General features: G+C 40.5%; 1 protein-coding gene across 2 annotated transcripts; it reads right to left on the reverse strand.

Annotated features, from left to right (window-relative positions):
• Window positions 1–1,497: 1,497 nt before the first annotated feature.
• On the reverse strand, window positions 1,498–17,006 carry LOC139464848 (zinc finger MYND domain-containing protein 15-like). 2 transcript variants are annotated; one of them, XM_071246387.1, is made up of 11 exons: window positions 16,972–17,006; window positions 15,234–15,445; window positions 13,622–13,826; window positions 12,421–12,567; window positions 9,337–9,503; window positions 6,953–7,081; window positions 5,952–6,170; window positions 4,823–4,911; window positions 3,434–3,599; window positions 2,782–2,840; window positions 1,498–2,377 (listed from the first exon to the last, which is right to left on the reverse strand). In XM_071246387.1, exons 2-11 carry the CDS (start codon window positions 15,415–15,417, stop codon window positions 2,171–2,173), a joined length of 1,572 nt encoding a protein of 523 aa, XP_071102488.1. In that variant the 5' UTR covers window positions 15,418–15,445; window positions 16,972–17,006; the 3' UTR covers window positions 1,498–2,170. The 2 variants fall into 2 exon arrangements, with proteins under 2 accessions (XP_071102488.1, XP_071102499.1); XM_071246398.1 differs by lacking the exon at window positions 5,952–6,170.
• Window positions 17,007–18,177: the final 1,171 nt, after the last annotated feature.

Below are 18,177 nucleotides of genomic sequence, written 5' to 3' on the forward strand. Positions count from 1 at the left end.
CCAAGGCACGTGGCTGTAGTCTGTTTCAACTGTCTCTTTGTTCCAGTACTGTCTGTTTGTGTAAGGTAGGGAAGTTAAAGCACTGTGTAGGGTCAGGCAAGGTAAAACATGATATGATAAATAAAAACCTGATCAGTCACATATCATATTCATTACCACACTGTTTGGCTGATCCACAAGCAATAGTTGACTTAAACTGACAAGAAGATTTAAATAATAGTAAACAAGCATCCTACTAAAAAGCTACATTGCTAAAAAGGAAAATTAATGAAGATGAAAGCACTTTATGGAATATCTTTCTGTCTCTGTGTTTGTTGAAGAAGACCATCATCTCGATGAACATCTTTGGACACCATGGAGCAAGATGCCCTCATACACCAGTCTGTAGATGGAGCCACTGATATACCAGACCATCATCAAGGAGCTAGATATCCTCATACACCAGTCTGTAGATGGAGCCACTGATATACCAGACCATCATCAAGGAGCTAGATATCCTCATACACCAGTCTGTAGATGGAGCCACTGATATACCAGACCATCATCAAGGAGCTAGATATCCTCATACACCAGTCTGTAGATGGAGCCACTGATATACCAGACCATCATCAAGGAGCTAGATATCCTCATACACCAGTCTGTAGATGGAGCCACTGATATACCAGACCATCATTAGGGAGCTAGATATCCTCATACACCAGTCTGTAGATGGAGCCACTGATATACCAGACCATCATCAAGGAGCTAGATATCCTCATACACCAGTCTGTAGATGGAGCCACTGATATACCAGACCATCATCAAGGAGCTAGATATCCTCATACACCAGTCTGTAGATGGAGCCACTGATATACCAGACCATCATCAAGGAGCTAGATATCCTCATACACCAGTCTGTAGATGGAGCCACTGATATACCAGACCATCATCAAGGAGCTAGATATCCTCATACACCAGTCTGTAGATGGAGCCACTGATATACCAGACCATCATCAAGGAGCTAGATATCCTCATACACCAGTCTGTAGATGGAGCCACTGATATACCAGACCATCATCAAGGAGCTAGATATCCTCATACACCAGTCTGTAGATGGAGCCACTGATATACCAGACCATCATCAAGGAGCTAGATATCCTCATACACCAGTCTGTAGATGGAGCCACTGATATACCAGACCATCATTAGGGAGCTAGATATCCTCATACACCAGTCTGTAGATGGAGCCACTGATATACCAGACCATCATCAAGGAGCTAGATATCCTCATACACCAGTCTGTAGATGGAGCCACTGATATACCAGACCATCATCAAGGAGCTAGATATCCTCATACACCAGTCTGTAGATGGAGCCACTGATATACCAGACCATCATCAAGGAGCTAGATATCCTCATACACCAGTCTGTAGATGGAGCCACTGATATACCAGACCATCATCAAGGAGCTAGATATCCTCATACACCAGTCTGTAGATGGAGCCACTGATATACCAGACCATCATCAAGGAGCTAGATATCCTCATACACCAGTCTGTAGATGAAGCCATTGATATACCAGACCATCATCAAGGAGCTAAATGCCCTTATACACCAGTCTGTAGATGAAGCCATTGCTGTACCATGCCAGGCCGTCATCATAGAGCTAGATGTCCTCATACACCAGTCTGTAGATGGAGCCACCGTTAACAGACCATCATCAAGGAGCTAGATATCCTCATACACCAGTCTATAGATGAAGCCATTGCTGTACCATGCCAGGCCGTCATCATGGAGCTAGATGTCCTCATATACCAGTCTGTAGATGGAGCCACTGATATACCAGGCCATCATCAAGGAGCTAGATATCCTCATACACCAGTCTGTAGATGGAGCCACTGATATACCAGACCATCATCAAGGAGCTAGATATCCTCATACACCAGTCTATAGATGAAGCCATTGCTATACCATGCCAGGCCGTCATCATGGAGCTAGATGTCCTCATATACCAGTCTGTAGATGGAGCCACTGATATACCAGGCCATCATCAAGGAGCTAGATATCCTCATACACCAGTCTGTAGATGGAGCCACTGATATACCAGACCATCATCAAGGAGCTAGATATCCTCATACACCAGTCTATAGATGAAGCCATTGCTGTACCATGCCAGGCCGTCATCATGGAGCTAGATGTCCTCATACACCAGTCTGTAGATGAAGCCATTGCTGTACCATGGCATATTGTTCTCTTCACACACCTTGCGAAATGGACTGCGGAACGGGTTTATCTCAGGTGTGGTGCATGTTCCGAGCTTGACTCCTTCCATGGCGAGGCGGGCACAGTCACAGCTATACTGACAGTAGTCGGTGAAGTAGGCGGCCACATTGTTCACCTGGAACACAGACTGCAGACTCAGGGGAGACTCACACCTCACATATAATAACAGCACCTTTTTACAATTAAACTACAAACTGTTTTACTTTGTGGAATGTATGAAGGCTTGTTGCACTACTCAACATTAATGCACAGGTGCAGAAAGTTCAATTACTGAACAGAATCTCAGTTTTTATGGGGGTACTGGCAAATTCATGTATCTTGACGGGTGTTGGAGACATTTTCAGATAATAACGTATTTTATCTCTAAATAAACAATAAATCTAGCTATCCATGGTTTCAGCAAGATGAATGCCAGGATTAAACTATAAACAATGTAAGGATTCTAATGTTACCTAAAACTGCATAAAGATTTATCAAGTGAAAGGAGTTCACTGTTAGGTGAGTTCACTGAAAACAAACCTTCATTTTCTTGAGAGAAGCTGCCCAAGTCATGTATGCCCCTAAGCCTGCATTAAAACCTGTGGTAATAGAGTATCAAGTGAAGAAGTATTTGATTTTGATCACCTTGACCACATAATACTGACCAGCTTGGTTATCATGACACAGTAGAAGGGGAATAAGATGGAATGACTGTTAATTAATCAAGTCATCTCAAATGATCTTTTTTTGACAACCTGTCATGTTGGGAGTTTGAATCCTGACAATAAGCCAACATGTTCTGTTGATTGTCATGTTACACTTAGTCCTTCCCTTTCTTGTCCATCCATTACCATCAATCGATACATCTTTGTATTTCTGTAATCATGTTATTTTTAAATATCCCATACTTTTCTTTTGTGACTAAGTTAACCTACAAATATCGAAATTAACTTGTTTTTCATAAAGAATTATCCACAACGCACATTTTGGTAAGCACCATCATAGTTTGTTAAAATATTGCCTTGAAGACAAAATGACAGCAGGCTTTATCCTTGATACTTTAACTGGGTTGACAATCAGGTGAGCTAATTGTTCATTTAAAGTAGATACCGGTGTGATTCTTGGTCCATAGCTCACCTGGCACTAAATGTGGGTTTGGCACAGTATACTTGTGACAGACTACATAGCTCACCTAGCACTAGATGTGGATGTGATCCCTTGTACTTGTGATAGAGTGATCGGTGTATCGTAACTGACACATTCTCTTCTTTGTATGTCTTCAAATCCACACTCTTTGATATTTCTGTTCCGACCATGTTGATCATAAACCTGATGTCTGGTAGCAACCGACCAAACTCCTACAGATAAATGTACCTCATATTAAAACAAGTACCAAAACACAGATCATTACTAACTGCTACAAGGTTCACAATGCATCCCCTAACTGCTACAAGGTTCACAATGTATCCCCTCCTTGCTACAAGGTTCACAATGTATCCCCTCCTTGCTACAAGGTTCACAATGTATCCCCTAACTGCTACAAGGTTCACAATGTATCCCCTCCTTGCTACAAGGTTCACAATGTATCCCCTAACTGCTACAAGGTTCACAATGTATCCCCTCCTTGCTACAAGGTTCACAATGTATCCCCTAACTGCTACAAGGTTCACAATGTATCCCCTCCTTGCTACAAGGTTCACAATGTATCCCCTCCTTGCTACAAGGTTCACAATGTATCCCCTAACTGCTACAAGGTTCACAATGTATCCCTTAACTGCTACAAGGTTCACAATGTATCCCCTAACTGCTACAAGGTTCACAATGTATCCCCTCCTTGCTACAAGGTTCACAATGTATCCCCTAACTGCTACAAGGTTCACAATGTATCCCCTCCTTGCTACAAGGTTCACAATGTATCCCCTAACTGCTACAAGGTTCACAATGTATCCCCTCCTTGCTACAAGGTTCACAATGTATCCCCTCCTTGCTACAAGGTTCACAATGTATCCCCTAACTGCTACAAGGTTCACAATGTATCCCCTCCTTGCTACAAGGTTCACAATGTATCCCCTAACTGCTACAAGGTTCACAATGTATCCCCTCCTTGCTACAAGGTTCACAATGTATCCCCTCCTTGCTACAAGGTTCACAATGTATCCCCTAACTGCTACAAGGTTCACAATGTATCCCTTAACTGCTACAAGGTTCACAATGTATCCCCTAACTGCTACAAGGTTCACAATGTATCCCCTCCTTGCTACAAGGTTCACAATGTATCCCCTAACTGCTACAAGGTTCACAATGTATCCCCTCCTTGCTACAAGGTTCACAATGTATCCCCTAACTGCTACAAGGTTCACAATGTATCCCCTCCTTGCTACAAGGTTCACAATGTATCCCCTAACTGCTACAAGGTTCACAATGTATCCCCTCCTTGCTACAAGGTTCACAATGTATCCCCTAACTGCTACAAGGTTCACAATGTATCCCCTCCTTGCTACAAGGTTCACAATGTATCCCCTAACTGCTACAAGGTTCACAATGTATCCCCTCCTTGCTACAACCAACATGTGCCTGTTACCTTGAAGACCTGCAGCATCTCCACCTCCTTCTCAACACCCACCAGGTCGATGACATACTGCCTTCCTGCACACATCTTCATACCCGGATCTGGAAGAGCATAGAGAATTAGCATGTGCTTCACCTGTCCACATATACATAACACCTTACTCAAATAGTATATATACATATACATGTTGGGTAAGTTGTCAGTCTCTGGGCAGACATGTTGTCAGTATATACCACAAGGAACTCACAGTCTGTGGGATGACATGTTGTCAGTATATACCACAAGGGACAGTCTCCAGGTAGACATGTCAGTATATACCACAAGGGACTCAAAGTCTCTGGGCAAACATGTTGTCAGTATATAACAAAAGGGACTCACTGTCTCTAGGCAAACACTTTGTCGGTATATAACACAAGGGACTCACAGTTTCTAGGCAGATATGTCAGTACATAACAAAAGGGACAGTCTCCAGGCAGACATGTCAGAATATAATACAAGAGATTCACAGTCTCTAGGCAGACATGTCAGTATGTAACACAAGGGGCTCACAGTCTCTACGCAAACACTTTGTCGGTATATATAACACAAGGGACTAACAGTCTCTTGGCAGACATGTTGTTAGTATATAACACAAGGGACTCACAGTCTCTAGGCAGACATTTTGCCAGTATATAACACAAGGGACTCACAGTCTCGAGGCAGACATGTCAGTATATAACACAAGGGACTCACAGTCTCTAGGCAGACATGTTGTCAGTATATAACACAAGGGATTCACAGTCTCTAGGCAAACATGTTGTCAGTATATAACACAAGGGACTCACAGTCTCTAGGCAGACATGTTGTCAGTATATAACACAAGGGGCTCACAGTCTCTAGGCAGACATGTTGCCAGTATATAACACAAGGGACTCACAGTCTCTAGGCAGACATGTTGTCAGTATATAACACAAGGGGCTCACAGTCTCTAGGCAGACATGTTGTCAGTATATAACACAAGGAACTCACAGTCTCTAGGCAGACATGTAAGTATATAACACAAGGGACTCAGTCTCTAGGCAGACATGTTGCCAGTATATAACACAAGGGACTCACAGTCTCGAGGCAGACATGTTTTCAGTATATAACACAAGGGACTCACAGTCTCTAGGCAGACATGTTGTCAGTATGTAATACAGAGTGAGGGGGAAGTTGAGCAGTACAGCTACTGGTGAGTCTAGCCGGAGTCGTCGCCACTCGTAGTATGATTCCCAGTCAGAGATTGGCTGTGAAGGGTCAGGTGGTGTGGTGGCAGGAGGGTCGTCTAGTGTACAGCTCTCAACAGGCAGAACTACGGGGTCATCACAAGGGGGAAGCTCACCTGAGTCATATATACAATATTTAAACATTCAAGATAAATTAGCCAATATGAGACCTGACAATTTCAACTCCATTTGTTTCAACAACATTTCATCATCCTTATTTACTCGTAACTAAATTGCAAAGAATTCAAAATGCAGCACATAGGGCTGTTACTCATATTGGCACACAGACCAGATTTCACCTGTTCTCTTAAACCTCCATTGGATGCCTGTCAAACAACATACAATTAAACAATTCTGCTTCTTGCCCCGAAATGTATCTACAGCGATAACACCTGCCCTTACTAGAAACATCTGATCAGTCAACATAAACCCGGTTGTTCTCTCCGTTCTGTGGACCAGCACCTGCTGACACTACCAAACAGCCAAATAATAACAGGTGATCAAGCTTTCTCAGTTGCAGCCCCGAATCTCTGGAACAATCTACCTTAATTAATGACATCATCATATGGTTTTACGCCGCTTTTAGCAATATTCCAGCAATATCACAGCGGGGGACACCAGAAATGGGCTTCACACATTGTACCCATGTCGGGAATCGAACCCGGGTCTTCGGCATGACGAGCTAACACTTTAACCACTAGGCTACCCGACCGCCCCTTTAACACTACTAAACACCCGCCTGATCCACAAAGAATTTGAAAACGTACTCTGACTTTTATGATGTGTTTATATTATATCATGTTATTCAGCCTATGGTGTCACACGTCGAGTTAAACATGGCGAAGCTGAAAGATAACGATAACCAGATTGATACAGATGTAGAACAAAGTGTATTCACCAAACGGTATGAAGTGTCCGGGTGTGGCCCAAGTTGTACATTCTCTCCGCCACAGGCCCTGGTTGTACACGCCTCTCTCCTCCAGGAACTTCTCACAACGGATGATGTTGAACGCGAAAGCTGTTGTCTCTACAATGGAGACAGATACTGCATCAAAGGATCTGTGCAGAGACTCAGTCCTCCATATTCATAGAGTTATCTCCCCTATACTGTCTACATGATGATGTGCTTATAATGGTCATTCTTTGTTGTGATTTGTTATTTGCTGTTTAATGCTGCACACGGCAATATCCCATCTCTATGAATGTGGTCTAACATCATTAAGCCTGGACCATGGACATGCTATCACTCAAGTCGGCGCGCCCCACAACCAACACCTCTTATGACAAGCATAGGTTGCTGGGAACCTATATATATTCTTACCTGGAATCCCCATGGGGATACAAGCATAGGTTCCTGGGAACCTATATATATTCTTACCTGGAATCCCCATAGGGTGTTTCATGATATATCTGCATACAGGTGGACACATCCTTTCTGACGCAACTCATACAAAAGTAGTACATGCTAGTATTTGTTCTTGCATTACCACAATTACAGATCACCTTGCATGGAGCTGAGCCATGGGTATGTGCTTGGCTTCTCAGTACTTCAATACTGAACAGCTTAGCTGGCTATCTGGACAGACCTGTCCTCACATATGTTTGTATTAGACAAAACAGCTTGCTGCGTTTATTATGACACCTCCATAGCCAATGTTGTAAAACAGCTTAGTCTTAACTTCTTCTTTTATAAAGGGATTGGTGCCTTTTTTTAAGTACATGCAAAAATAGAAATGCTACATGATTGCAGAATGTCTTTTTCTTTTTGCTGACACATGTCACTAAATGAGTTAGTTATTGTGTTGTAATATGTTTACAGTTAGCAATGAGTAGAATATGTGATTACTGAAATAAAACCTTCTACCATATATTGATTATACTTCAAGAATGGGGTTGTGCACACCTTCAATGAATGCTGTACGGACTGATTTTTCAAACTGCTTTAAATGCATCAATATTTGCATATCTTGTTAATTCTAACACCAAATAGGAAGGACCACACACAACTGCACATATTCCAGTGGACTAGCACTGGCTGAACTAATGATGTATATGTGTTAGTACAGGCAAAACATTCTCGCTGAAACCCTATCCACTCCAGGATATGATCTCAATGTTGAGAAACATATGCTTGTGATACCAAAAACTGAGGCCTTGCATGTGTAACACGATATTGAATATATAGTTTTTAGGAATATAGTTTTCGCTTTTTCATTTCAAGTAGTTTTATATATCTTCATTGGTTGTAGCGTAAGATGTATATGCTTGGGTTAAGAGTCCAAGCGGTTGGTCTATTTCATTGAAGGGTGGACAGGTTAGTCTATTCTTGTTCCTTTGTGCAGCTCCCTAGCTGATTAACATTATCTATATATATTATAACTACAGCTTAATTTCTTCCCTCACATTTGCACACTTTTTAGTCACTGTGCTAATAAGTTTACACAGGCAAGACATAGACTTCATGTAGCTCAGGTTATTTATTTATATCATCTTTTCCTCAATAGAATTCTAACGTATCTATTAAATATGTCATCAATAATGTAAAGTATTGTAAACACTTATCTATTATATCAAATAACCAAGATATCTTCTATTCATTTTATCAGTAGAAAGTGTTTAACATGTAATAATGTGTGAGAGCATGATGTGATTGGTAGTTTTGAATGTAAGGATTGAATTAGAATTTGATTTTCCAGAATTTAAGGAAATTGTTGCCATGATTGATAAGTATGTATAAATTAAGGCATGAATTATATTTACTTTTTATAGGAATGCCATAATCCTATACTTATGATGTGGGTTTATAGACACACCCTAGTGTCAGCCACTATCCTTTATTTATCACTCACTTATGAATGAATTGACATGTATGATCTATGTGTCATAATGTAGCATTTTATATATATCCCTACTCTTAGTGATAATAAGTATATATTTATGACGCCTTACGACTACTAGTATTCTTCTAACTATATAGTGTGTAACTAATATACAATCACTAAGATACAATCTACAATGAACTAACTAGTAATGTGTAACTGTGCGTGTTGCATCTATGGACTAATGTGACAGCTCAAAACTACGATATAATTATGATTCAGTCATATCTTTAAATGCTAAAGTATGTATAGTATATCATGTTATATTTTATTACAGGGGGATTGATTGATTGATTGATTAATCGACGATAAATAGATGGAATAAATGTCTATTCATCACACAACCACAGCTTGACATTTCACGTTATGAACCACCCCTGCAACACAAGCGTGGAGGATGTACCTGGTGCGAAGGTGAAGGGCAGTCGGGTGAGTTCTGCTGTCTTGGACATGAAGTGTTTCATCTTGGCACACCACACTTTATGACTGTGTTCCTTCATATCGCCCTGCAAGGACCAGCCTTTCTTCTGACAATCCCGACTACAGTAGATCACTGCCTGGCAGGACGAACTGAAATTCAACACTCCATGCACATTCGTGACGAACTCATGTTATTCCGGGACAAGCCGAGTAGCCACTGTGCCCCTCTCATTGATATTTTTGCGACCGGGTTCCGTCTAAGCGCAAACAGGTATACCTAAAACAATTGTTAACTCGTTGCGTGATGGTTCACTTATCTTTCCCCATATCTTATATATATTTCAGATGCTATTTAAAGCACATCGGGACATGCGAAGTTATACAGTATGGTTGAACACATTCAGTTGTGTCTTGGGTATATTTTTAGATGCAAGACATATGTAAAATCCAAAAATATTTCTGAGGGATTCTTTGACGAAGAACTTGAAATCATACGCGCATTCTAATTGGTTTGTTGTATTTTCGCACATAACATTCATCGATAGGGGAACGAGTCTTCATGCAGGTTACGGAAAGGGGCGAGTGGTGACGAATGACTCCATGCAGTAACCATAATTGACCTTGACCTAGAGCAAAGAAAGTCCACAACCATCAGTGTGATCAGACAGGGTCATCATTGGGATGCAAGGTCGAGCTGTGAGGTCACCATCCAACAGAGTGGTCATCTTCGTACTGCCACCTCATCTGGAGTTTGGTCAGTTCTTACACATGTTACAACAGTTAAGGTATCATAAGGACAAGTAGACATTTGCATTTTCTCAAGGGTTCTGCTCTATGTTATCATCATAAGGACTAGTGGACTAAAACTGATAGTTCACAAGCATGAGATACTGGGGACACACTTCTGATTTAAATATGAAGAAAAGAATTAGGTCAAATTTCCTACAGGTTCTTCAGGGGTAAAACTAAGATACCAGTGCTTAAAGGGGCACTGATCTAACGCAATTCCCGGGACTGGTTGTTGCCTTTGTTATTGGTTTTTCCCCGTGAGTACCCGGATGATACGCAACGCAACAGAGCGTGACCGGAGACTGGGCTACCGTCTGCAAAGACAGCTAAATAAACTTGGAAGCTGGAGGCAATATTTGTTTTACGAATTTTTGCATAAACACTGATTGGTTAACTGTGATCTATAAAGATTTCGACAAAGGGCGCATGTCAATTAATTTCTTCACCCTAAACAGACAAAAAGAACGGCGGAGCTCATCGGATGTCCTCATTTGGAAATACACCAGATGGTTATAGTTATAGTTATAGTCGGATTGCGTCGATAATACGATTACCAATCCCTTGTTGTCATCCACGTTTTCTCGTATAACCCTACACTTGTGTATTTGTCGTCATTCACTTGATGCTCAGTTAATGAATTTATTACAGGTACAATTAGTGGTAGCACCACTTAGATTACCTGACAAAGGTTCCCATTTGGCATTTATTGTGTCTGGGGTAATTATTCAATCTAAATCAAGGTTTGAAGTGAGGTGAAATGTGTGTTATGTAATATGCGCGTGGCAGACCAGCAAGAGGTGAATGATCAGTTGATTTACTTTTTTGTTGTAAATCAACAGATCGTTCCTAGTCATCAAAGGATTAACAGAAAATACGTTGATTGATTAATCACTGTTATCTTGCACAGTGGATATGTCAAAAGTGAGTGTTTACACGTCTAGGTTTACTAAAACAAAGGGAATACACTCATATCATGGCCTGAAGTGCCGATGTAAAAACAACATACTTTGTTCAAAGGGTTAACTGATAATACGTTGATTGATTGCTCATTGGTATCTATCACTCAATGGATTTTTAGGAACCGTGGGCGTTATGAAAATAGTTGTCACGTGGGCTTTCTCAGCCGACCCTTGAGACTTGACACCTATGTGAAACACCTGAAACAATCCAAGTGATCAGTTGAGAAACGAACACGGGTTATAATATCCCGAAACGATATATATCTTTTAAAATATTTGATTGTTACAGAGACACGTGACATCAAATAAGTTTCTTTGTACAGCTGCAGACGAGTGGATATTGTTCCTTTGTGTGGATATTCAGGGATACATTCCTCGAACAAGGAAGCTCCTAAAATTTATACACATTGGTAGGTTGCAATTATGGTATTTGCATTTTGTTTTCCTTCATTTGAACTGATTCGGTCTTGTTTCTCTACGTCTTGGTTGGGAAATTCTTCAATGCGCGATAGACGTTTTTTTCACAGGTCTTTTCCTTTGTAAGCGTGTATATATTACCGTCAATTTGTAAAATGTGATTCTCTCAGGCAATCTATAAAATGTGTAAATATTTCAGTCATTTTGACTAAAAAATCTGTCCAGATTAATTAAGATGATCAAAAGGGCCTACAAACATTACAACAGATTATTATGTAGGATTAGAAGCCAAACAACAAAGACATGTACTTTTCAACGTAACATTTTCAGTCTCTTGGTGATGACATTAAACATAAAAATGTTTGGAATTCGTTATCATAATAATACAGATGGAAATGTTTTTCAGTCACTTTGTAAAATAACTCAATATTTAGACTTTAAAATTAATTTGAAAATGTTACACATTTTGACAGTAAAAAAATATACACACTATATGAAAAGCAATGGCCAGGTGAAATATTTACTTTGTGTTGCAAGTCAAAATAGTGTTAACGAAAATCGCAAAATTACCAAGCAAGTGACTTATCAAAACTTCGTCACCATTACCGTTGCTACCCACAAAGATACCTACATTTCCCTATTATCTCGAAAACTGTATTTCATTTTGTTGATCAATGTGACCATACGCCCTTATTACTACCCATAAAGGTGACTGATGCGCTTACGAATTGCGCAGCAGAGGTCGCGAACTAGTCTAGATTTCTGCTATACATCCGGGTACTCACTGGGAAAAAACAATAACAAAGGCAACAACCAGTCCCGGGGAATTGCGTTAGATCAGTGCCCCTTTAACTCTCACTTGGGGCTCTTATACAACGGACCTGCAGAAGTGAATAACTCACCATGTCTTGAAGAGGTCAGCCGTGCCCCTCCTCCTACAGATGCTGCACTCCCTCATCCAGGGGGTCTCTATGTCCGTCATAGGTTCAGCACTCAGGCCAGGAGACACAAACTTAATACCGAGTCTTTTCACATCTAAAGCATTGTCCCTGCAAGCCAATTGTACAGTATGCTCAGCCTTTGCAACTGTTTTCTCTGTGTTTTTCAATGACGAAATAAAGAGCCATATAACACTGAAAACACCAGATACACAACACATCATCATCCTATGGCAAGAAACTAACCATATGGAAGGTAGCACCACATCATTGTCTACATTGGCAACAACTACCATTTCTCAGTGGTGCAAAATCCATCTATGCCAAAACAAGTTTCTAATGTAACATTATATTCCCCCTTTATGGTGTTTATATGCTAGATTGACAAGCAGATCTTCTGAACTCATCGCACAGGGAGACAACTCTGATCAGTGAGTACTGATACTCTTGACTGGAGATACTCATACCATTTCACAATAATTTTGGGTCAATATGGAAGAATACCCATAAAATATATATTTGTTTAAACAGTTTATGTATATTGTGGATTTTGTTAAGCTTTTATGAATCTGAAAGAAGGATTATTAAAAACTACGTTTCATAAACCCTGTCTCACACTTACAGATAATGATCAAAATGACTGCTATATATTACTAATTCAGCAAGTACATTTTGTTACTCATCATTTAGAAAGATACTACGTAGCCAATATCCAACCCTAATTAAGATATTCTTATAGATAAAGCCACAACATTTATGTTTTAGGCCCATTGTCAACATAAACATTGGCATAAACATTGATTGATCTTTGTTTAAAGCTGCACTTAATGATGGTGGTCTGTAAATAATTGAACCTGGACCAGAAAATCAAGTGATTGACATCATGCACATCGATCTATGCAGTTGGGATACAGTGACATGCACCAACCAAGTCAGTGAGTCCGACCACTGATCCCATTAGTCACCTCTTACGACAAGCAGAGTCAACTTTAATGGCAAGCATCGGTTGCCGAAGACCTATTCTACCCCGGATCTTCACAGGTTGGCAATAACAAAGAAAGGATTCTTGATAATGGTACTTTTATGAATTTATACTATTACTTTCTTTATAAGATTCGCATACTGATATAGATAATTTTGATTCCTGTGGAAGCCAATGGCTTACTTTGCCAGAGCCTTGTCCATGTATGTGAGCATCCTGGGTCGCCGTGCCTGTCTCGTCATGGGAAACAGTGTACAGAAACAGAGGAGGTCATAGCTGTGTTGTGAGGTGGAACAGATGGACACATCCGTGTGTGTCACGCCAATCCCCATCCCGGCCCGGTCCACCATGCACAGGTAGCGGTATGTGATGCCATCATCTTGTGTTACTGGAGACAGAGTTACTTATTAAATGTTTGAAATGTTGAAGAAACACACTGAATCACAGCATACACTGAATGGGTCCTCCACAAAACAATACTCAAGTTGGAGCTTGATGGAGCCTTGTGTCTAGATTTTGTTTCCTCCCTTAAACATGTTAATGAGAATAAGTGCAATTCCACAGTTACTGCATACCCACAAGGTACATGGCGTACACAAGATATTACTCAAGGATATGCAAATGCAACAGACTATAAAATTTGGTTTGTTGTTTAATGCCGCACTCAGCAATATTCCAGCTATATGACGGTGGTTTGTAAATAATTGAGTCTGGGCCAGACAATCCAGTGATTGACATCATGAACATGGATCCACGCAATTGGGGTCAATGACATGCATCAACCAAGTCAGCGAGCCTGACCACCCGATCCCGTAAGTCGCCTTTTACGACAAGCATAGTCGCCTTTCACGGCAAACATGGGTTGCTGAAGACCTATTCTACCCCGGGTCTTCACAGGTCTATAGACTATAAGAGGGTTAGTTGACACTATGAGCTACAGAAAGGATGGTATTATTACATAATATAAGATAGCTATGTGATAAATCGCAAAGAACAATGATGAGGGAAGCGTGGTTTATTTCACGATAAAACATTGTTCTATTATGACATCATTTCTGGTTATTCTAGCTCACACCTTGATGTCGTAAATCAGATGATATTATTTTGGAGAGGGAAGTGTCTAGAATCTATGTAGATGTTCCTGGACAACGTTGATAATCGCTTTGGCCGAATGATCGCATCCAAATGTGGGCGAGACATCACAATTGGTATTGGGAGAAAAGGTACAGATATTCGATGTGAAAATTGTGAGAATACCCGGCAAATACCACACTTAACCCCTGTTTCATAAAATGGACTTTTTTAAAATACGGGTAAATATTTTTAAGGCTTGTACATTTTATTAACAAGGGACTGTGCCCTTATGGTTTATTCTCCCAGCAGTGTTTTATTGTAAGAAAAACAACCCCCACTTGTCGTGTATTTCCTAAGCATGGTCCCTAGTAGAACTTGGGTGCATCATGCACTGCATGTCACACTTTATCCACCTGACTTAATGATACCAATTATTCAAAATGTAAGGTTCAAAACTCATTTCAAATTTTAAAGACAATTCATATCAAGCCTACATGTTGAACATTCCAGAGGGCTCTAACGTTACCATGGTAACTGAAGCCCATTTTGGAAATGTTGGAATCCTTGAATACACTGCACCCCCTGCTTCATACACATTTCATTTCTAAAACATTGCAGATATACACTGACTCTTTCCTTATTAACATACAGTAAAGAAATAATTGATAGCTTATTTAAATCTTGTGAGCTTACAGTCCTCATCCTAAGATTGTTACTGTACCTGTTTCCATTTCTTTAATAAACCAGATTGTGTCTTCCATCGGCAATGCCGCTATCTTCTCCTCCTGTCCCTTACACAGCTCTGTCTTCCTTCTGATGTCTTCTTCAAATTCAGCAAACCTCTCTGGATCCTCGAAGAACACCTTGTCCACATATTTCTTTACTTCATCAGATTCTGCATCCATGATGAAATGAGTGTATCAGGATGGATATCTGTGAAAAAGATTAAGAAGCAAATACAAGTATTATTGTATACCGGGTAATCATGATAATGTGCATCAGTGAAAATGTATCAGACAATTATTGTAGTATTATATTTTGTTAATATCTTTATATTAATATCAAACTCACGTATGCATAGCCTGTGTACAGAATTATATGAGAAAAGACTTGCAGAAGCTGCTGAACGTGACATGAAAAAACATGACAGCTAGCTCTCCTCCAAACCCCAGTGGTTGATCATAACAGCAGGCTCTCCTCCAAATCAAGGTGTTTGATCAAGACAGTATGCTCTCCTCCAAATCTAGGTGTTTGATCAAGACAGCATGTTCTCCTCCAAATCTAGGTGTTTGATCAAGACAGCATGCTCTCCTCCAAATCTAGGTGTTTGATCAAGACAGCATGTTCTCCTCCAAATCTATGTGTTTGATCAAGACAGCATGCTCTTCTCCAAATCTAGGTGTTTGATCAAGACAGTATGCTCTCCTCCAAATCTAGGTGTTTGATCAAGACAGCATGCTCTCCTCCAAATCTAGGTGTTTGATCAAGACAGTATGCTCTCCTCCAAATCTAGGTGTTTGATCACAAGAGTATGCTCTCCTCCAAATCTAGGTGTTTGATCACAAGAATATGCTCTCCTCCAAATCTAGGTGTTTGATCAAGACAGCATGTTCTCCTCCAAATCTAGGTGTTTGATCAAGAATGCATGTTCTCCAAATCTAGGTGTTTGATCAAGACAGCATGTTCTCCTCCAAATCTAGGTGTTTGATCAAGACAGCATGCTCTTCTCCAAATCTAGGTGTTTGACCAAGACAGCATGCTCTCCTCCAAATCTAGGTGTTTGATCACAACTGTATGCTCTCCTCCAAATCTAGGTGTTTGATCAAGACAGCATGCTCTCATGCAAATCTAGATGTTTGGTCAAGACAGCATGCTCTCCTCCAAATCTAGTTCATGATTTTATCTATATTCAAGTAATCTTAAACAACCACTGCAGACAAACAGGATCCACCGTGTTCATTGCTACTGCTATCTGTAATGTGTCTGTCTCATTCAGACCATGGGCTACTTCCACTACAGAGGTATCAGTTCTGACAATACTTTCTAATACATATGCTGCGGTAAATACAAAGAATGAACACGCTTTACACAGTCCATATAGCCTAGTTCATGTAAAACGCATACATCAGTCAACTGGCCAAGCAAATGCAAGGAGTCGACTCGTCAGCGTAGGTCACAAGGACACATTTGACAAAATGTTAGCTAATTATATTCAAGTTGAAGTTTGACAGTCATAGCATATCAGCATTGTTTATTGTGCCGTTGCAAAGTGCTTCGATGAACATATAAGCCGTCACCCGGCGAGTAAACATTAATTGAAAGATTAAATTCTAAACATAATTTGACATAGTCAGTTCTAGTTTCGTAATCAGTGTAGCACCACCATGCATTAACTCTACGTGTCGTTAGATATGAGTGGACAAATTTACATCCTTTAACTATTACCACATCTATCGTACCTTGTTGTACAGTTTGCATCAGTCTGTATTTGTGCGCCTCAGTCATCAGAGTTATCTGTCCCTACTCCTTCTCCTTACAGCGTAGCTGTGCGTTGTCACGCTGTGGAGCTTTGTACAAACATGCTGACGGACACTGCGTCGACTTGGCGCCACATATGTTGACTAGGGCACACTTGCACAAAGCGATCCTAGCGCTATGATGATTGTAACTCCCATCCTTTAACATAGGCTTACAACAGTTGTAGTGCTAAGATCGCTTTGTGCAAGTGGGCCCAGGTGTGATTTGATTTTTGTTGTTGTTTAGCGCTGCACTTAACAATATTCCAGCTATATGACGGCGGTCTGTAAATAATCGAGCCTGGAACAGACAATCCAGTGAGTGATGTTATAAGCATCGATCCAGGCAATTGATTTTGGTTGGTTCGTTTGTTTTTTAACGCCGCACTCAGCAATATTCTAGCTATATGACGGCGGCCTGTAAATAATCGAGTCTGGACCAGACAATCCAGTGATTGATAACATTAACCATACCCGTGCTCGTGGGTTTCACCGCAGTGGTAAACGTCTAAGACCTGCATCACTTCGGGCTTTCCTCCCACATTAAGCTGACATGCCGCGATATAACGAGCACAGGTATGGTGCTGACACGCATTGGGTTCTGGCGTTGCTAAGGGATGCAACTCTGCACAGCAAATTAGATGATCGGGCCGCCCTGTTGACCAGGAAACGCGAGCAATAAAATGCAACTCTAATTGTTAAGACATTATTCATTTCCTCCAATGCATTATTTCATAAACACAGACATTAATAGTATGCTGAGGTATACCCCTGGTAACACATTTTCAAAACATTTTGTGCTTAGGTTTCATAACAGTTTCGCCATAACAATAATTTTCATGACTTTTAAAAAGGTGTTACTTCTTTGCAAAATGTAATTGAAATATACTGAACCAAATTAAAAACTTCACAATCCTAAAATTTTAACATTTTGACCACTTATCATTGTGGGCCCTTATTGTGTATTTAAACAGTAATGGCCACGTATTGTCTCCAGACAACACCCGTTTTTGTGCAGGTGAATCGATCAAAATCATGTGCACAGCACTGTAGTGGCAAAAGTGGTTTTTAACGTGCAACTGGTCACGTGGCCATAATACCGCACGTGTTTTCAGCCATACTTGTTAGCAGTCATTAACAATAAAAGAA

Source organism: Haliotis cracherodii, unplaced genomic scaffold, assembly GCF_022045235.1.
Source record: "Haliotis cracherodii isolate W230 unplaced genomic scaffold, xgHalCrac1.p SCAF_1, whole genome shotgun sequence".
Lineage (NCBI taxonomy): Eukaryota > Metazoa > Mollusca > Gastropoda > Lepetellida > Haliotidae > Haliotis > Haliotis cracherodii.